Raw genomic sequence first — 21,244 nt, 5'->3', positions numbered from 1 at the left:
GATTTGACACTTCCGAAGATATATAAATAGGAAAAATGTCCTCGCAGATATCTGCAGTCAAGTGTTTCCCGCGGTACCTAATAAGAACAAGGTTTATAACAGGAAAATCTGGATAGTCACTGTTATTAAATATCTCTCTTCCACTTGGTCTTGCTGCAACCAGACCAGTAATTATTTGCACATAAATTAACACACAGACTTCAGGAGCCAGTCAGCCCAATCTATATGGCAGCAGGAAGGGAACACGTGCTTCCCTAAAAGGTTTAAAAAAAAAAAAAAAAAAAGTCTTTTAGGCTTCCTGTATACCAGGTGGCTGGGATTTGTCTAATATGACAGAGAAGCAGAGGTGACAGGGTGGGACACTGTCCCACCAGCCTGGTTTGCATGGTGACTATTCCACATCCAATTCAAATTGTGGCTTATAGGGTTGCACCGATACCGGTGCCAATACTAAGCATTTGCACGCATATCGGTGCAAATGCTCCAATACCTGAAACCGATACTTTCAGGCTCCATTTTTTCAGCTGTCAGTGGGAATGCCCCACTGACAGCTGAAATGTAAACAAAACAAAAAAATCTGGCAATTAAGAGCGGTCGTGTCCTTAACAACTGATGACTCATTTAGCGGACAGAGGGGTTCCCCTTTGAAAGCTGACGCATAAACAAAGTCCAGGCAATTGGACTCGTCAAGAAAAAAAAAAGCAGCTTGACAATGCATATCAACATTGCTCAGCTGCTAAAACAGAAAAATAAAAAGAAACATTGTTTAGTTTTGTATCTTTCTGTTTATGCATCTACAGATCAAAGGAATTCTGCAGATGAAGTCAGTTTAACCGCTTGCCGACCGCAGCACACAGATGTACGTTGGCAGAATGGCACAGGCAGGCAAATGGGCGTCCAGGTGCGTCTCTTTAAATTTGTCGCCTTTCGGGCACGCGCGCGCTGGGGGGGAGCGTGCCCGCGGGTCCCGGGCGCTCAATGTTCTCCGGCGGCCCGCAATTGCAGTGTGGAGAGGTAGATTGGGGAGGTGCCTATGTAAACAAGGCATTTTCCTGTTCTGCCTAGTGTCATGACAGAGATCCACTGCTCCCTGTCATCGGGAGAAGTGATCGCTGTCATGTCCTAGGTAGCCCCCCCCTACAGTTAGAAATCACTCCCTAGGACACACCTAACCCCTTCATCGCCCCCTAGTGGTTAACCCCTTCCATGCCAGTGTCATTTACACCGTAATCAGTGCATTTTTATAGCACTGATCGCTGTATAAATGACAATGGTCCCAAAATAGTGTCAAAAGTGTCCGATGTGTCCGCCATAATGTCACAGTCATGATAAAAATCGCAGATCGCCGCCATTACTAATAAAAAAAAAATTATATTAAAAAATGCCATAAAACTATCCCCTGTTTTGTAGACACTATAACTTTTGCGCAAACCAACCAATATAAGCTTATTGATTTTTTTTTTTTTTTTTACCAAAAATATGTAGAAGAATACATATTGACCTAAAGTGAGGAAAAATTCATTTTTTTATATATTTTTTGGGGGATATTTGTTATAGCAAAAAGTAAAAAATATTGCTTTTTTTTCAGAATTGTTGCTTTTTGTTTGTTTATAGCGCAAAAAATAAAAACTGCAGAGGTGATCAAATACCACCAAAAGAAAGCTCTATTTGTGGGAAAAAAAAGGATGTTAATTTTGTTTGGGTACAACGTCGCACAACGGCGCAATTGTCAGTTGAAGCGACGCAGTGCCGAATCGCAAAAAGTCTTCAGGTCAGGAAGGGGGTAAAAACTTCCGGGGCTGAAGTGGTTAAAGCAAAAGTTTTTTATTTTTTTAAATGTTCCTCTGTTTAACCCTTTAAGTGACTGTAAAGGTTTGTTTTTCTTTTTTAAATAACAAATGTCATACTTACCTGCTTTGTGCAACGGTTTTGCACGAGCATCCCCGATCCTCCTTTTCTGGGGTCCCCCCGGCGGAACTCCTGGCTCCTTCTCTTCGCCACGGAGAGACGCTTTCAATGGGGGCACCTGCGCGGGCGCGCTCCCGTGTCCTGCTGCTGCATCCATTGACACAGACAGCAGGCCTCGGCCACGGCTCCCGTGTCAATGGATTTGATTGACAGCAGTGGAAGCTGCCTTCTGCTGCTATCAATCTATCCAATGAGAACCCGAGACAGCGGCTGGAGCTGCTAAGCTTATGCTTGTCGCTGAAACCATCAAGTTCATTCAAGAAAAAGGGGGGTTCTGGAGGGCAACTGCAGCACCGAAGGTTTTTCACCTTAATGCATTCAATGCATTAAGGTGAAAAACACTGAGACTTTACAACTCCTTTGATTTACTATAATCAGCCTTAATTAATTAACCTTAAATAAAGGTTGTAAAGGTTTGTGTTTTTTTTAAATAACAAACATGTCATACTTACCTCCTCTGTGCAAAACCCTTGATCTTCCTCTTCTGGGGCTCCCCTAGTGGTACTCCTGGCTCCTCCTCTTCTCTAGTGCCCCCTTGGAGACCCGCTTTCCCTGGGGAGTGCTCCCGAGTCCTGCTGCTGCTGCGTCCATTGACACAGACAGCAGGACTCAGCCCCGCCTCCCGTGTCACTGGCTTTGATTGACAGCAGCGGCTCCTGCTGCTATCAGTCTATCCAATGAGGACCTGAGATAGTGGCTGGAACTGCATTGCTCGTCCCTGTCGCTGGAACGATCAGGTTCAGGTAAGTAAAAGGGGGGTGCAGCAGCACAAAAGGTTTTTCACCTTAATGCATAGAATGCATTGAGGTAAAAACCCTCGAGGGTTTACAACTCCTTATTCTCCTCCATTTAATTATTATTTTCCTGCTAATTTTTTTTGTTCACTACTATTTTATAAACTAAACTATTAATAATTAAATTTTGTTGTTGTTTTTGTTTGCTTTGTAATATTTGTACACCTTCAACATATATTTACACGTTTCGCATTGAAAAAAGCGCAAAATTACAAAAAATACATTTATTTAATTTGTAAATAACTTTTCAATGCTTTGTACCATTGCTGACAGCTGAAGTGTAAACAAAACAGTTGCTGGCTTATACCTATGGCTCAGGTCAAGGCAAATGGGATTCTGTCAGACCCCTTTATAATAGCTAATGTTACTAGACAGGGCTGCCCATTAATCGCCGCTGCTATTCGCCCTAACACTTAAACCATTTCTCAGCACAGTTCGCTCGAACCCAGACATAACGGGGGTAACGGTGAAGGGCACTCAATACAAAATCTCTGCGTATGCAGACGACCTCATGTTCTCCCTATCCAATCCAATGATCTCAATACCAAACCTTCTCAAAGAGTTCAACAGATACGGAGCCCTGACTAATTCAAAAATAAACTTTGATAAATCGGCCGCGATGGGAATAAATATCCCGCCGGGCAAAGTGGACTCATTGAAGTCGCAATTTAAATTCAAATGGTCAACGGACTCTCTTAAATATCTCGGCACTCAGATCCCAAATGACTTAAAACGTACCTTTGACCTCAACTTTCCACCCTTACTGACTGAGACCCGTTTACTACTGCAAGACTGGCGAAAGGGACTTCACTCATGGTTCGGCAGGTGTAACTTGCTTAAAATGTCGATACTCCCGAAATTCCTGTACCTGTTCCAGGCCCTCCCAATTAAAATCCCACCTAAATATTTTGAACAAATACACTAATTATTTACCCGATTTATTTGGGCACACTCTAAACCTAGGTTACGTAGAAGCTACTTAACACTACCCAAAAATCTGGGAGGAATTGCCCTCCCAGACCTGAAAAAGTACTACACAGCGGTCCACTTGGGTCGAATAATAGACTGGAACCGTCATTATAAAAACAAACTGTGGACACAATTGGAACAGGCACAGTCCAAAATTACACTAAAAGGAGCAATCTGATGTTATGACCAGATCTTCCCACAGTTAAAGTCCCACCCGGTCATCGGTCCCACCCTTCGGTACTAATGGGTGGAATAGGGCTCCATCATCGGTACTAACGAGAGGAAAAGGGCTCCATCGTCGGTACTAATGGGAGGAATAGGGCTCTATTATTGGTATCAGTGGGAGGAATAGGGCCACATCATTGATATTAGTGGGAGGATTAGTGCCTATCATTGGTGGCAGTGGCATGAATTATGCCCCACTGTTGGTGTCAGTGGGGGGAAATAGTGTCCAAAAGGCCAGATAAAGGCTAGCAAAGGCCCGCAGTCTGGAGAACACTGTACTAGTGAATAGCAGCTTAAGTGTAGGAAAGTGAAGAAACATCTTGTGTTTTCTGCTCACCTCGACGTAGAGGTCCAAACCTTGGTCACCAGATTTCGGCTCTTTCAGTAACAAAACCTTCATTGCACCGGAGGAGTCCTGAAATCAACGGAGGAGAGTTATAACAGCCTGAACCACGTGAGGACATCAAACAATGTATAACTTTAAACACACACACAGGCAGTTGCTGATGTCCTGATGAGTAAGGAGAACTGTCTGACCACCAGTGATAAGACACAGTGCTGCGTTCTTCAGATTAAACACAAAGTTCTCAGTGGGGGTCACACACAGGCATACAACTAAATTACTGACAAATGGGACACTACAAAGCCAGACAAATTATTAGCTGACTAGTCCTTAAAACCTCTATAAACTTTCACCAAAGGATGATTTTCCTTCACATTTTTGAAAAGCATGGCATTTTTTTTTATTCAGTCTTTTAAAGGAAAACTTCTCTATTGTTAAATATCTATCGGTATTATTAAAGCAGAAGTGATATTGCATAGGAAAGATGGGACCCCCAGGAGATTTTGGTGTTTAACAATGGGAAATAGGTCTTTTCTTGTGTGTAAATATTGGCCGACACTAGATGGCGCCGACAATCATAGTAATTAAGTATTTATTACCCATGATCATCGGCTCCATGTAGTGGCCATAATGTAGTATTTTCCTGATTCATCTTGTTCTTATGAATGAAGAACATCTGACCTAGAGAAAAATAGCCTAGTAACATTTGATTGTACTTGCTTTTGCAGAGAACAAATGTGCATGCAGTTTTTCAGGACAAATAGCTCTGTGAAACCCAGAGGGTTTCATTTACTATAAAGTTTACCTGGATAACAAAAATGCAGTCCACTTTACATCATCTGTCCCCAAGACCAAAATAAAAAAAAGACATTTATCACTAATAACAAGATTTTCCATGGCTGATGCAGAATTCCTCACTTGCAAGCAGTGACATTCAGTTTTACCCCCCCGTTCACACTTGTGCGACTTGTCGTGCAACTTTTGACATCAAAGTTGAATGACAAGTGATACCCCATGTTTTCCAATGATAACCATTCATACATGTGCGACTTAAAGTCACAGCGATTTCAAAGTACTTCATGCACTACTTTGGTCCAACTTTCATGCAGCTTGAGGGCCATAGACTTCAATGTTAACCCTCAAAAGCTGCATGAAAGTCATACATGAAGGTTTTAAATGCAACAGTGGGGCCAACTTTGCAGAGGGACAACAAGTTACATCCAAGTCGCACCCATCCAAAGTTGCATCAAAGTTGTACTAAAGTTGCACTCCAAATATGGTTGCCACCTCATCCCTTTAAACCCGAACACATATTAATTACACAGGTTCTGTGGCTGATTAAGGTGGTAATTAAACTCACTTGGTGCCTTATCTGCATTTAATTAGCCTTCAGAACCTGTGTAATTCAAAGGTGTTCGGGTTTAAAGGGATGAGGTGGCAACTCTAATGCCCTGTACACACGGTCGGACTTTGTTTGGACATTCCGACAACAAAATCCATGGATTTTTTCTGACGGATGTTGGCTCAAACTTGTCTTGCATACACACGGTCACACAAAGTTGTCGGAAAATCCGATCGTTCTAAACGCGGTGACGTAAAACACGTACGTCGGGACTATAAACGGGGCAGTGGCCAATAGCTTTCATCTCTTTATTTATTCTGAGCATGCGTGGCACTTTGTCCGTCGGATTTGTGTACACACGATCGGAATTTCCGACAACGGATTTTGTTGTCGGAAAATTTTATATCCTGCTCTCAAACTTTGTGTGTCGGAAAATCCGATGGAAAATGTGTGATGGAGCCTACACACGGTAGGAATTTCCGACAACAAGGTCCTATCACACATTTTCCGTCGGAAAATCCGACCGTGTGTACGGGGCATAACTCCAAAGTCATGCAGCTTTAGAGTCGTACAAGTGTGAATGGAGCCTTAAGATAATAGAGATACAACAGGAAGTGAGAGGAAAGGTCTCCAAAGCGAGTGGAAATCCCCGCTTAGAACGTTGCCATGAGAATACGTAGATTTACCCCCAACTTACATTTCTGGGGCAAATTTAAAATGTCAGATTAGCCATCACTCTCCTAGACCTCCAAAATGACATCCATCCACCAAGTCAGAGCTTAACAGACACAGAAATCTAAGAGATTGTCTTTAAAAAATAAAACAGAATGTGGACATAGAGGTAACTTTTTGTATGGGTCTACCCTAAAGAAGACCTTCATTAAAGTAGGTGCAACCCGCAACTGTTGAGACATGACATGATATGATATGTAATGTACAGCACTAAGCACTTTGTTATGTACAACGCAATGTCAGCAGCGTGTGTCATAGTGCCGCTTATATTGCTGGTCAGCAGGAGAAAAAGAAGGCCAACATCTGTGGTCAACAGGAAGAAAAAATGGCTGGAGTTGCCCGTCGTTGATGATCATAGAGATGAGTCTGATGAATGACTGGCATAGGTGGTCAATGAGAGGGATAATGTCTATATAAATTTCTATCAAAGGATACAATCTATGGAAATAAATCTATATGAAGTTCTATCCGAGGATACAATGTATGGAAATACATTGCCTTGAAAAAGTATTCATACCCCTTGAAATTTTCCACATTTTGTCATGTTAGAACCAAAAACCTAAATTTATTTTTTGGGATTTTATGTGATAGACCAACACAAAGTGGCACATAATTGTGAAGTGGAAGGAAAATTATAAATGGTTTGAGAAATGTTTTACAAATAAATATCTAAAAAGTGTGGCGTGCATTTTTATTCAGCCCCCTTTACTCTGATATCGGTAACTAAAAACTAGTGGAACCAATTGCCTTCAGACATCGCCTAATTAGTAAATAGAGTTCACCTTTGTGTAATTTAATCTCAGTATAAATACAGCTGTTCTGTGAAGCCCTCAGAGGTTTGTAGAGAACCTTAGTGAACAAACAGCATCATGAAGGCCAAGCAAAACACCAGACAAGTCAGGGATTAAGTTGTGAAGAAGTTTAAAGCAGGGTTAGGTAATAAAAAAAATATCCCAAGCTTTAAACATCTCACGGAGCACTGTTCAATCCATCATCGGAAAATGGAAAGAGTATGGCACAACTGCAAATCTACCAAGACATGGCCGTCCACCTAAACTGACAGGCCGGGCAAGGAGAGCATTAATCAGAGAAGCAGACAAGAGGCCCATGGTAACTGTGGAGGAGCTGCAGAGATCCACAGCTCAGGTGGGAGAATCTGTCCACAGGACAACTATTAGTCGTGCACCAACAAATCTGGCCTTTATGGAAGAGTGGCAAGAAGAAAGCCATTGTTGAAAGAAAGTCATAAGCAGCCCCATTTGCAGTCTGTGAGAAGCCATGTGGGGGACACAGCAAACATGTGGAAGAAGGTGCTCTGGTCAGATAAGACCAAAATGTAACTATTTGGCCTAAAAGCAAAATGCTATGTGTGACGGAAAACGAACACTGCACATTACCCTGAACACACCACCCCCACCGTGAAACATGGTGGTGGCAGCATCCTGTTGTGGGGATGCTTTTCTTCAGCAGGGACAGGGAAGCTGGTCAGAAATGATGGGAAGATGGATGGCACCAAACACAGGGCAATCTTAGAAGAAAACCTGTTCGAGTCTGCAAAAGTCTTGAGACTGGGGCGGAGGTTCACCTTCCAACAGGACCACAACCCTAAACATACAGCCAGAGCTACAATGGAATGGTTTAGATCAAAACATATCCATGTGTTAGAATGGCCCAGTCAAAGTCCAGACCTAAATCCAATTGAGAATCTGTGGCAAGACTTGAAAATTGCTGTTTACAGACGCTCTCCATCCAATCTGACAGAGCTTGAGCTATTTTTCAAAGAAGAATGGGCAAAAATGTCAGTCTATAGATGTCCAAAGCTGGTAGAGACATCCCCAAAAAGACTTGCAGCTGTAATTACAGAGAAAGGAGGTTCTACAAAGTATTGACTCCGGGGGGCTGAATACAAAATGTACCCCACACTTTTCACATATTTATTTGTAAAGCATTTTGAAAAACACTTATAATTTTCCTTCAACTTCACAATTATGTGCTACTTTGTGGTGGTCTATCACACAAAATACATTTAGGTTTTTGGTTGTAACATGACAAAATGTGGAAAATTTTGAGGGGTATGAATACTTTTTCAAGGCACTGTAAATCTATATGAAGTTCTATCAGAGGATACAATGTATGGAGATAAATCTATATGAGGTTCTATCAGAGGATACAATGTATGGAGATAAATCTATATGAGTTTCTATCAGGAGATACAATGTATGGAGATAAATCTATATGAGGTTCTATCAGGAGATACAATGTATGGAGATAAATCTATATGAAGTTCTATCAGAGGATACAATGTATGGAGATAAATCTATATGAAGTTCTATCAGAGGATACAATGTATGGAGACAAATCTATATGAGGTTCTATCAGGACATACAATGTATGGAGATAAATCTATATGACTTGGGGGGGGGGGGGGTTACTAAAACTGATGCAGCTGTACATAGTAAACGATCAGCTTCTAATGCACACACAATGAGATCATGGGACGAATAATCGTCCGTTTTGTTTTTGCATGCTAATCTCAGATCGCATCTGATGAGTTTACTACAGTCACGAAAATTCTCGAACAACAGAATAAGAATTCGGAAGTGATGTCATGTGTTGTAATGCATTTGTATTGCATTTTCGAACGATAGCTGTACTGATTCAATGAAAATCGTACGATCTGGCATCGTACAAATTTTTTTTTGTGCATTCCGATCAAATGATATTGGATGAACTATCCTGATCGGCTCTCGAAAGCTCTGTACTAACGATCAGATTATTGTACGATCGCTCTGAAATCTGCATTTTTCATACGATTTACTGATCGTGTGTACGGGGATCAAGTTCAACTTGTTCAGTTAAACCTTGACAATAAGACTAGGTTCACACATGTCTGGTGTGAATTTCCGCTTAGTTTTCACTGCGAATTCAGTGCAGATGCAAACGTTTGGAGCCGACAGCCACCCCAAAGCACCTTGTCCTCATGTAGATGGGGACAAGGGCCTCTTCCCCGCAACCCTGGCTGGTGGTTGTGGGGACTACGGGCAGGGGGCTTATCAGAATCTGGAAGCCACCTTTAACAAAGGGGCCCCCAGATATCGCCTCCCCCCATGTGAATGAGTATGGAGTACATTGTACCCCTACTTATTTACCAAAAAAAGTGTCAAAAAAAAAAACAAAACAAAAAAAAACACAGAGACAGTTTTTAACAATTCCTTTATTAAAAAATCAAAAGCAATGTCCCCCAGTGTAGATCCATCGTCAATCACAACGCTCGCCGCCCCCGCTGACCCCAAAAAGGGAAAAATATTCTCTGCTCCCGCTGTCTGCTTGCTCCGCCATTTAACATCTCTTAAATACCTAAGGGGCGGGGCCACACCAGTGATGTCACCTGGTTTCACCATCCCTTGTGACGGCACCCACCCTGCATGCACCCATCGAGAGCCCCCACCCCCTATGTTGAGGGCATGAGTATGGTTCAGGGGGGTGGTATGCTCACTGATCTGCCCCCCCCTTACTGGCCTGCCAGGCTGCATGCTCGATTAAGGGTCTGGTATGGATTTGTGTGGGGTTCCCCTTATAATCCGTACCAGACCCAAAAGGACCTGGTATGGATTGGGGGGGGGGGGGGGCGCCAAACTGTTTTTTTTTTTCAGATTGAATTCGTGTTTAAAACTGATCAGATTTGTGATTTAGATGCGTTCCCATAGAAGGCAATGAGCCTAGAATTCACATCTGAACCACACCGCAGTGCTCAGAAAACGCACAGAATTCCTTTTAAATTTGCAGCAAATTTTGCACATATGTGAACCGGCTCCATAGAAAAGGCTGCTGGTTCACATGTCATGCGAATCGGATGCAGTTCAAAATTTGCATATATGTGAATGGAACCTTAGCTCTGGTTCACACTGATGTGGGTTAGAAATCGTGCGAGTTCAGCTGAACCAGCAATGCAGTCCGACTTTGGGGGCGATTTGACAGACTTCTGTGCGGGTTCATACAGAGATGTCTATTCAAATTGCCCCTGAAGTTGCCAAAAGTAGTACAGGAATTTTTGGGGGGGAATCGGTGCGGAAACGCACCGATTCGGACAGTGCAAGAGCCACCGATTTGGCATGCGATTTGGTATGCCAAATCGCATCAATGTGAATGTGGGCTAAAAACTAGAAGCTGATTGGTTACTATACAGAGCTGCACTAGATTCTGCGTGCTCCAGTTTTAGGAAAATCTCTTCCAATGTATATAAATCTATATAGGGTTCTATAGGAAGTATACAATGTGTATGGAGTTCTCTGGGAAGTATACAATGTATATGGAGTTCTCTGGGAAGTATACAATGTATATGGAGTTCTATAGGAAGTATACAATGTATATGGAGTTCTCTAGGAAGTATACAATGTATATGGAGTTCTATAGGAAGTATACAATGTATATGAGTTCTCTAGGAAGTATACAATGTATATGGAGTTCTATAGGAAGTATACAATGTATATGAGTTCTCTAGGAAGTATACAATGTATATGGAGTTCTATAGGAAGTATACAATGTATATGAGTTCTCTAGGAAGTATACAATGTATATGGAGTTCTCTGGGAAGGACACATTTTATATGGAGTTCTATAGGAAGTATACAATGTATATGGAGTTCTCTGGGAAGTATACAATGTATATGGAGTTCTCTGGGAAGTATACAATGTATATGGAGTTCTCTGGGAAGTATACAATGTATATGGAGTTCTATAGGAAGTATACAATGTATATGGAGTTCTATAGGAAGTATACAATGTATATGAGTTCTCTAGGAAGTATACAATGTATATGGAGTTCTATAGGAAGTATACAATGTATATGGAGTTCTATAGGAAGTATACAATGTATATGAGTTCTCTAGGAAGTATATAATGTATATGGAGTTCTCTGGGAAGGACACATTTTATATGGAGTTCTATAGGAAGTATATAATGTATATATAAATGTAGATCAGGTTATACAATGTATCCATCCAGTCACACTCACCACACATGACCCGGCCTCTGTATGTCTATGGGGAAGGAGGGGGGAGGGGTGACCTCTATTAGTAGTACAGTCCGTGTCCTGTCCGGTTAGATTAGGTCGGTTCTGTACCCGGTAATGTTCTCTGTCCTCGTTAATCCTCCATCACACCGGCAGTGCGGAGGACGAAACGCCGACAAGCCAATAACCCCACCCGGGCTCCATGAACACCCCCCACCGGTAGTGAGATGGTACAGTCCGCGGAACTTCCTGTTTACTTCCGCCTCTGCACGCTGGGCCTGGAAGAAGAGGACAGCATGGCATCCAGTGCGAAGAGGAGAGCTGTGCTGGAAGATGAGGAGATGGAGGATGAAATGGGGGGAGATGGAGGAGAGGAGGATGACTCTGATCTGAGTGAGGATGAGGAGTCTGATGAGGACGATGAAGATATGGATGAGGTGAGCCGGTGTGGACTACAAGGCTCAGCATGTCCTGGAATGGTGTGATGGGACTTGTAGTCCTTCATAGTGTTCCTGGTCTGTGTGTTGATATTGGTGTAGATGAGATTGTACAATGGCGGCCTGTGTATGGATGTGACTGCTGATATCTGTATATTACTAGAAGTCTGTGATCATTATAGTGGGGGGATGGGGCAGTGTGTGGCTGTATTCTGTAGAACAGACAGTTCATATTTCACAAGCTTAGTATTGATGGTATCGGATGCAGCGCACCGGGCGGAGATCACACCCTTTCATTGCCATCACAGAACGGTCTGGCTGCTGTGTGTGCTATTCGGGTGCAATCACGCCCTGCCCCCGATTTACATGGCAGAACTCCAGTGGGGGTTCCTGCGATTCGCTGCGAGAGACAATCCCACCGACAGCAATGGGACGCTGCCAGTTCCTGCATGTAATCCATCATACTGGAATAATCACATGTGCGCGATCAGCCATGAACACAGGGAGTCTGCATCCGGAGCTGATCGCCCATGTGTGATTATTCCTGTATGAATGATTACATGTGAGTGGGAGCGTCTGGATGCAGGAACTGGCAGCCTTCCATTGCTGTCGGTGGGACTGCGTCTGGCAGCTAATCGCAGACCCCCCTGCTGGAGTTCTTGCATGTACTTGGAGGCAGGGAGTGTCCGCAGGTATGAAAGCACCCTAAGCCCCCGTTCACATTGGAGCAACTTGTCATGTGATTTGACAGGTCAAATCGCAATGCAAGCGCTGCCTATTGCCGGCAATCGCTCTGTTCAAATTGGGGCGACACCAACTTTGCGATGTCCCACCGATTTGAAATATTAGTTCCTGCACTGTTTTTGCCAATTTTGGGTGCAAGTTGGATAGACCTCAGTGCATGAAGCGGAACACAGATGTCCTCCAAGTCGCACCCGAAGTTACACTGACATCCGGCTTTGAAATTGTGTGATTTCAGATGAAGTCGCACAATTTCACAGCCGCAATAAATATGAACGGGGGGCTTAGTGATGAACCATAAGTGGAGTAGGGATCCAGCAGCACTACGAGTGTCTTCTCATCTGCTGACAGAGTTACAAAGAGTCGGGATGAGAAATTCTCCACCATTCAGGAGATGCTTTGTACTTTAATTAAAGTGGATGTAAACCCAATGTCATCCTTTCTAAACTACTGCCATAGGGGTTATCTATAAGGATATACATGCCTCCTGCATGTATCTTTACCTGTCAAATGTCTCCCCTCTCTCTGTTATTAGAGCCGAAAAACTGAAGATTCTGTGGGTGGGTCTGTTGTCTGGAGCTCGGTGGGTGGAGTCGTGATGTCAGTAGACTCCCCGCCCACCTCTACACTCCCCTTGTCAATATGCATTTTCTCCTGTGTATTTCTTACACTGAACTTCTGCTATGATCTCTAACATCCAGTGAAAAGACAGGAAAGTAACCACATGACTTCAGCATGTCAAATCATGCTGAGGTGTGGAACAGCCAATCCTTGCAGAGCAGCAGAAGAAAGGAGTGGGGGAGGGAATTAAAAAATAATGCATGTCTTAGGCTAGTGCACTAGATATGTAAATCACCTGTCACTCACAGCAAGGGGGAGGATTTGATCTTTGTATAAGCCCAGCAGCTGCCCCGTTGGTCATACTCTGCAGGATTTTATATATACCAGCTTCCCCTGATCCTCTGTAGTGGGGGATCATGGGGCTCCCTTCTATATCGGTGGTGGATTTCTTCCTTTCAAGACCTATTTGGCACAAGTCACTTTATTTAATGGGACTTTTATTTATGAGGATCTAACTCCTTGGTTTTTCTTTTTATTACGATAGATTTATATCTGTTTGTTCACATGTCACATTTTTGTGGTATAGCACTATTACATATGAGTGGGTGAGTCGTTTAGATTCATCACTGTAACCATCATATGTTTGTTCTTTATTAATTTGGCTTTTTTCAATTCACAATCAATATTTAAATTAGCGCGATTCTATTGGTTTCCCCTAAACAGAGGAAGAATTTTTTTTTTTTTTTTAATTGGGATATTTATTAGAGCAAAAAGTAAAAAACATTGTTTTTTTTAAAATTGTCGCTCCTTCTTCTTCTTCTTCTTCTTCTTTTTTTTTTTTTTTTTCATAGCGCAAAAAATAAAGACCACAGAGGTGATCAAATACTACCAAAAGAAAGCTCTATTTGTGGGGAAAACAATTATCAAAATTTCATATGGGTACAGTGTTGCATGACCGCACAATTCAAAATGTTACAGCGCTGAAAATTGGTCTGGGCAGGAAGGGGGTGAAAATGCCCGCTATTGAAGTGGTTAAACTACATAGAGGGTTCTTTACTGTAAAAGCAGCAAGGATGTGGAATTCCCTTCCACAGGCGGTGGTCTCAGCGGGGAGCATTGATAGCTTCAAGAAACTATTAGATAAGCAACTGAATGACCACAACATACAGGGATATACAATGTAATACTGACATATCACAACCATAGGTTGGACTCGTATCTTTTTTCAACCTCCCCTACTATGAAAAACACACCATAGGCGCACAGCAAAGTGCATTTTCGGGGGCCATTATCGGCACCTTTTTTCTTTATCAACAAAATGCCAGAAACGCCATATTTGGGCGATTTTATGTTTTGTCTGCTGAAATTTGGGTTCATGAAATCTCTAGTAATGGAAGTGAAATTAAACCTAGAATTCTACTTTAACCCCTTTATGACCACCCCACACATATGTGCAGAGGCAAAAGGGTGGGCTTTAACGCCCGCACACCGTGCAAATGTGTCCCTTGACGGCTGATGTTTATGCAGTGAGAGCACGCCCTCGGCACAAAGACCCAGCTGACGAAGGCGGCTTTCAGTCCAGGGTAGAGGTGGGCAGCTGGTGGGACAAGGTTCTGATCATGTGACCATTTTGAGAGTGATCACATGATTTTCAATCCTGCCTGCTGCTGGGCTTTCTGAACTATTTCAAGGGATGCCAGGGTGGGCAGAAAGGTGTTAGGTATATAATGTAGAATATTGGATGATGTACTGTATAGAAAAGTACATTCACAGTTCTTATTGATATATTAGGCTAGGCTCACACTGGCCTACACAGTAAAGCGCATGGAGCAGCATGATGTGTGTGTTTTTTTTGTTTTTTTTTTCTTTTTCTTAACTTACTGTCCTCTAATAAGAGCCCACCTTACATTAGAGTCCTCATAAGGATTCCCCCACTATATCAGAGTCCACCTTAGAAGTCCCCCCTTTATATTAGTCCTCATCTCAGTTTCCCCTAACATCAGAGTCCCCAACAAAGCCCCTCTTACATCAGAGTCTGCCTTAGGAGTCTTCCCTCACATCAGAGTCCTCATAGGAATCCCCATGATATGATTCTGAACAAAAGAGAGAGAACTTAAAGGATAAGTTCACTTTTTAAAAAAAAATTAATAAATGCACATTTTTTTTTTTGTAAGGTACTTTTTTTTTTTTTCTTTTTCAGGAGCCTGTAAAGCATTGCACCAGCGATCTGCAGATCTGTCCATGTATCGCTTTGCTCGTCCCTCATACGAGGAATCCGATACATTCTGACAGGAAGACTCGAACAACCACAGCGCTCTCAGCGCCGTATTGAGGACTGTGAATGAGTGACACATCTTTTTTTTCAATTCTGGCAGCAGACACAGGGAGTAGATCCCCGGTCTGCTTTCACAGCGGGGATCGGGGGGGGGGCGGTGTATTCGTAACATGTTACATCCTGAATATGGGTGTAACATGTTACGAAAGGTGAACTGATCATTTAACTAAAACAAAGAAAAGCCCCCCCCCCCCCCCTCTTCCATAAGGGTGCCCCTTACATCATTGTTCCCCCTCACATCAGGGTCCTAATAAAAAAGATTCCCCTTACATCATGGTTCCCATCCGAGTTCCCCTATACATTGGGGTTTCCATCACAGCCCTCTTCCTTATATCTGGGTCCCCATCGGAGTCCCTCCTTACATCAGGGTCCCCATCAGTGTAAACCCCCGGACTAGTATAAAGGAAATGTAAAAATATGTTCCTGCTTTTAGTTGGTGAATGAAAAGTAAAGCCTCTTGTTTGGCCATATATTATATTGCTTTTATGTTCAGTTGTATGAAGTGTAGTGATACTCTTGCAGATGCTATGTAATGTTACTTTAGCAGTTTGACCCTCTGTACGGTGAAGTGATTTGCTTATAGTCATTCTCTCTTGGTTTTTAAAGTTTAATGTACTTTGTTCATTGTAAAAAGATATGTGGTGTTTTGTTTTGTTTTTTTGTTTTGTTTTTTTTTTCATTTTCTTTGCTTTTGTTTTGTCTAAAGGAAGTAAAGGTTGACTTCGAAGCTCATACAATGTCTGATGGCGATCATGACGGGATAAAAAAACTGCTGAAGCAGGTAAGGAAATTATATAGAATTCCTTATAAATCAATGTTTGCTTTACAGAGGGGGATGGGTTTGACTCTTGATCTTCCCGTTCTCATGAGCCTTGAAACCCAGGACCCTGCATTTTACTATATCTGGTCTCCCACAGTACACGGAAATGCAATTATTTTAGTAAATATAGACTGCTAAATACCTTTTCTCATCAGCAGTATATAGCAGTTTTGTGACTTCTATCAGTGTCTGGTTAAAGCTTGTAGGATGTGTTTTCATTCTCCTCTGACAGGACCCCTGACCCTCTGTCTGGACAGTGCTGGTTGGTCCTGTGCCATCATATGCACCCTCCCAAGGAAAAAAAACTCTAGCAATACACACCAAACTGAGCATGTGCAGAGTGCCTCCAAGGCTCTGTACTATCAGGAGATGGATTGGGGACAGTGGAAGAAGGGGATGTTCAGAAAAGACACATATTAGTTTGGACTTCGTAGTCCATTTTAATTTACTTTTTCATTTTTTCTCTTTTTAATTGTTCAGCTGTTCCTCAAAGCCAAAGTAAACATTGCAGAACTGGCCAATCTTCTCATTCAGCAGAATCACATCGGAAGCGTCATTAAGGTAATTTAAGAATTGCAAATTTGTATTAATGTCTGCTGAATTTGTTAATGCTGAACTCCAGGCAACTCTAAAGGACACAAATGCAGCTCTGTGTTCAATAAATGTATTGGTCGAATAATATCGGCTCTGTACGAACGATCCGATTATCGTACGATCGCGTTGAAAGCGGTATTTTCCGTCCGATATTTTGATCGTGTGTACGGGCCATTAGACTTGCCATTTCTATGTTTGGATACAATGTACTCTACCAATCTTGCATTTTTTTTTTTTTTTTTTTTAATCCTACTGGGCCCTCCAGCCTCTTCACCTACCTCCCCCCCCCCCCACTTCCACTAGACCAAGCCATTGCTGGTATAAATTGCCTTTAAAGGGCTTGCTCATCCTTGCTGTGTGGAGGATGATGTGACCTCTTTATGCTAATGCGCAGTGATCAGAAAGAGATATTAGCTGCATATCCAAACCTAGGGATAAAATCAATGTTCCGGACTAGTGGCTTAGTTTATAGGGGCATTTATTATTAGACATGTGCACACTGAAATATTTCGTTTCGGAATTTCGTTTTCGTCCGAAAAATAAATGTATTTAGTCACTCCCGAAATTCATTTTTATTTATTTTGTTTCGTTAAATAATGCATTAGTTCGACAATCCGAAATAATTAAGGTCAAATCTGTCATTGAAGGCTTATGGTGTCTGTCGAATGTGCTAAGAAGATTCGACGGAGCAGCTAAACTGTACGACGCCGCAATCGTACATTTCTGGTCGAATGTTCTGCCTACAAGCTATAGTAGAATTCTAATGTTTTATGACACTAGTAATAATTATATTTATTAATTATTATTACTAGTCAACCAACATTAGAATTCTTCTATAGCCTATGAGCGGAGCATTTCACCATAAATGTCCGCTCGCGGCGACTGCTTCGTTGAATCTTCATGTCGAATAATCTTGGACTAACAGAGTTAGGTTAGGCACATTCGACCTTTTTTTGCTATTGTCTCTATAATGTCGAATCCTTTCTCTCTATGTAGAATAATCTTGGACTAATAGAGTTAAGGTTAGGCACATTCGACCACAGGTTTGATGCACACAGATCGCTATTGTCAGCGTCATGTCGAATCTCCTATCTATATCGAACTGTTGTCGCAACGAAAACGAAAATAAAGCATTTGTTTATATTGGATCTTTCGGTTTTCGGATTCTGCATGTTCATTATTGTTTGTTAAAACGATAACGAAAATGCATTCGGACGAAAACGAATGCACATGTCTATTTATTATAACTTTAATGCTGCTGGGGGGGTATTCTAATGTGTTGCTACCTGGAGCAAGAGTTATTGCTGTCTTTGGAGAGATTATAGTAATTGATGCTTATAGCAAATTATAATTTTACTTCCTTTGGGGAAGAGTAATATAATTGAAGCTTACAGCATGGGTTGCCAATGGGGGAGGTTTTTGTAATTTACAGCTGCATGGGGGCAGAAATGAGCCAGATTTTTATGACTTCATGCAGGTTAATGTAATACAGTTTGGGGTATATATTATGATGCTGGATACATTATAGTGGTGGTGTCATGGTGTTTCTGGGGGATACATTCTAATGCTCATTGGTTGCAATTTGTCCATGCACCTTTCTAGTCTGTTGTCTACAATGCTTTCTTCCATACGCCCCTAGCTCTCGAGGCAAGAGCCGAATTATGGCCCCTGCATTAAGAAAATAAGCTGCCCAAAGTAAACTTCTTTCACCAGATGACACCCCTTTTGGTAACCTCACCAGAATTGGAGATCCAGTGCTCCACACACCTACCTTTTTTTTTTTTTTTTTTTTTTTTTTTTTTTTAAACGGTCATTTCTTTCAAAGCCGCTATACTTTTTAACATTTTATTGGCAGTTTGTAAACCAGGGGAGGGGGTATGTGTTCTCTTTCACACGGGTGGCCAGGGGGCAATGTAAACGGGTGGCCACTCTGCGTTTTTACTGCCCACCCACAAAATGACATGGCAGCCAGATAGCCACATATTCCACGGCAAATTTAACTCGGCATGCCTAGTTTGACAGGTGGAACTGCCTACCAAACTCCCCATTGAATTCAATAGGGCCACACTGCAACTGCGAGTCAAAAGCTTTGCTCGTTGTTGCAGAATGATGTTTTCAATACTAAATTCCTGCTCAGCTGGTAAAAAAACAAGTTTAGTATCGCTTCCTGAACATCTGAAAGCCACTGTTCTGCCACCCTCTAAAAAACAATCCACTGTAGATTTCCCATATGAAGTGCTTTTCACAGGGCGGGAAAGTGGCCTTAGAGTTTATGGAATATTATGTGTTGAATATACACAATACACATTTTGGGTGCTAAAATATGAACGCAAGTTACTCGCTAGGGGGAGAACCTCTGGGGGAATCCAGGATGGAAAAAGATCTGGGGGTCCTAGTAGATGATAGGCTCAGCAATGGCATGCAATGCCAAGCTGCTGCAAGCAAAGCCAACAGAATATTGGCATGCATCAAAAGGGGGATTTACTCCAGAGATAAAACGATAATTCTCCCGCTCTACAAGACTCTGGTCCAGCTGTATCTTGAGTATGCTGTCCAGTCCTGGGCACCAGTCCTCAGGAAGGATGTGCTGGAGCTGGAGAGAGCCCAGAGAAGGGCAACAAAGCTAATAAAGGGACTGGAGGACCTCAGCTATGGGGGAAGACAACAAGCATTGAACTTATTCTCTCGAGTGGAGGCGCTTGAGAGGGGATATAATATCAATGTACAAATACTGTACTGGTGACCCTAGCATAAGGAAAAAAACTTTTCAGTGGGAGGGAGTTTAAAAAGATTTGCGGCCATTCATTGAAACTGGAAGAGAAGCGGTTTAACCTTAAACCGCGTAGAGGGTTCTTTACTGTCAGAGCGGTAAGGATGTGGAATTCTCTTCCACAAGCAGCGGTATCAGCAGGGAGCATTGATAGTTTCAGAAACTATTGGATGGGCAGCTTAATAATCGCAACATACAGGGATATGGGAATTTACGATTGACACACACACACCACAGATTGAACTGGATGGGCTGGTGTCTTTATTCAACCTCACCAACTATGTAATAAAGCACCCAAGTAAACCAGTTCTCTCTTCTCCCCTCTCACCCAACAAGTTTTTCATTTTCCATATTTGGTGTGATTGTGTATCACTTATGGACTTATCTAGTATGTGATAAATTTAGCAGTTTTAATCGTTATTAAATAAGAATGTTCATAGTAGGGGAACCTCAGAACTTTGTTTCCTCATTTAGTGATGTCTATTTTTTCATTTCTCCATGTTATAATGACATCTGATTTTCTATCTGTGTTTGTCCCACATCACAGCAAGCTGAAGGTACGGATGATGATGACGATGATGAGGAAGATGATGAACACCATGTTTTTGGTTTCATAAGTCTTTTGAACTTAACAGAGAGGAAGGTCAGTATCGGTGGAGTTCCTCAGATTAGTGTGTGTGTCTGTTTTATTCCTCTGATGGTAGAATGTTGTCATAGTAAACACACTTGTTGTTTGTCTGGGGATTGTACGGCTGCAGGTTGGTGTAAGTATTCATTTGGGACACGACAAACACCATTCCCCGGTGTAGCCAATACCTTAATGGATCCAGGAAGACATCCAATGATATTGGGCATTGTGGTCTGATCTGTTAAAATGACAAATTGCTGGACTTGGCTAAAGCAGACCTATACTTACAAGATAAATTTGGGCTACAACAACAATGCTGTTGCATTACAAAAAAAATGAGGTTCGCTCCTGGAAAACTTCCAAGTTTTTTTTTTTCTTTCTCTGTTGGCCAGAGCCTAGACAAATGTAGAGCTGACGTTCAGTGGGAATTATAATTGTTCAGGCAAAGCTGCTGATTGGCTTGTCCTGGCAGAGATCACGCGAGAAATGGCTCATTCTCAAACTACCTCCTAGATGAAACCAGAGATGTGCATACAGAGAGGAATGTTGGTGGCCATTGTTGACCTACTTCTGAAAATGCTGGTTCCCTGGATGTCTCTGGTTATATTTCCTTGAGACACTGACCCAGGACAAGCATGCAGATTGGAAAGTCAGAGTAAGGCCCCTTTCACACTTATACGACTTGTCCCACGAATTTGTACTGCAAAATCGCATGACAAGTCATTCTCCATGATTTTCAATGACTACCATTCATATTGGCACGACTTTAAGTCGTGTCGACTTCAAAGTAGTCTCTGCACTACTTTGGTCCAACTTCCATGCGAGTTGTACTCCATAGACCTCAATGTTAAACCCTCAAGTAGCTTGCAAATTGTACCTGAATAATATAGACACGATTTCAGTACGACTTTGTAATCACAAGCTGAGAATGGTTAATGCCAAATTTGTGGCAAAGTCGTACAAAGTAGTACTGCT

The 21,244-nt window shown here is 42.1% G+C and overlaps 2 protein-coding genes across 3 annotated transcripts in view; one reads left to right on the top strand and one right to left on the bottom strand.

Annotated features, from left to right (window-relative positions):
• Window positions 1–11,809, bottom strand: part of UROS (uroporphyrinogen III synthase) — a 79,742-nt gene extending 67,933 nt beyond the window's left edge. The window contains exons 1-2 of one of the 2 annotated variants that reach the window (XM_073595752.1): window positions 11,387–11,809; window positions 4,294–4,371 (exon numbers count right to left, since the gene is read on the bottom strand). In XM_073595752.1, the coding sequence (XP_073451853.1) occupies window positions 4,294–4,356 (63 nt within the window). In that variant the 5' untranslated portion in view covers window positions 4,357–4,371; window positions 11,387–11,809. The remainder of the gene's footprint in view (window positions 1–4,293; window positions 4,372–11,386) is intronic. The other variant, XM_073595753.1, reaches the window with a different exon arrangement.
• The window catches only part of BCCIP (BRCA2 and CDKN1A interacting protein), a 37,670-nt gene continuing 28,021 nt past the window's right edge, over window positions 11,596–21,244 (top strand). The window contains exons 1-4 of the mRNA XM_073595751.1: window positions 11,596–11,820; window positions 16,164–16,238; window positions 16,758–16,838; window positions 20,189–20,284. Of these exons, the coding sequence (XP_073451852.1) occupies window positions 11,611–11,820; window positions 16,164–16,238; window positions 16,758–16,838; window positions 20,189–20,284 (462 nt within the window). The 5' untranslated portion in view covers window positions 11,596–11,610. The remainder of the gene's footprint in view (window positions 11,821–16,163; window positions 16,239–16,757; window positions 16,839–20,188; window positions 20,285–21,244) is intronic.

The sequence above is a fragment of the Aquarana catesbeiana genome, linkage group LG08, assembly GCF_042186555.1.
Source record: "Aquarana catesbeiana isolate 2022-GZ linkage group LG08, ASM4218655v1, whole genome shotgun sequence".
NCBI classification, from domain to species: Eukaryota; Metazoa; Chordata; class Amphibia; order Anura; family Ranidae; genus Aquarana; species Aquarana catesbeiana.
The sequence above is the reverse complement of the archived record's forward strand: the minus strand, read 5'-3'. Positions and strand labels throughout refer to the sequence as shown.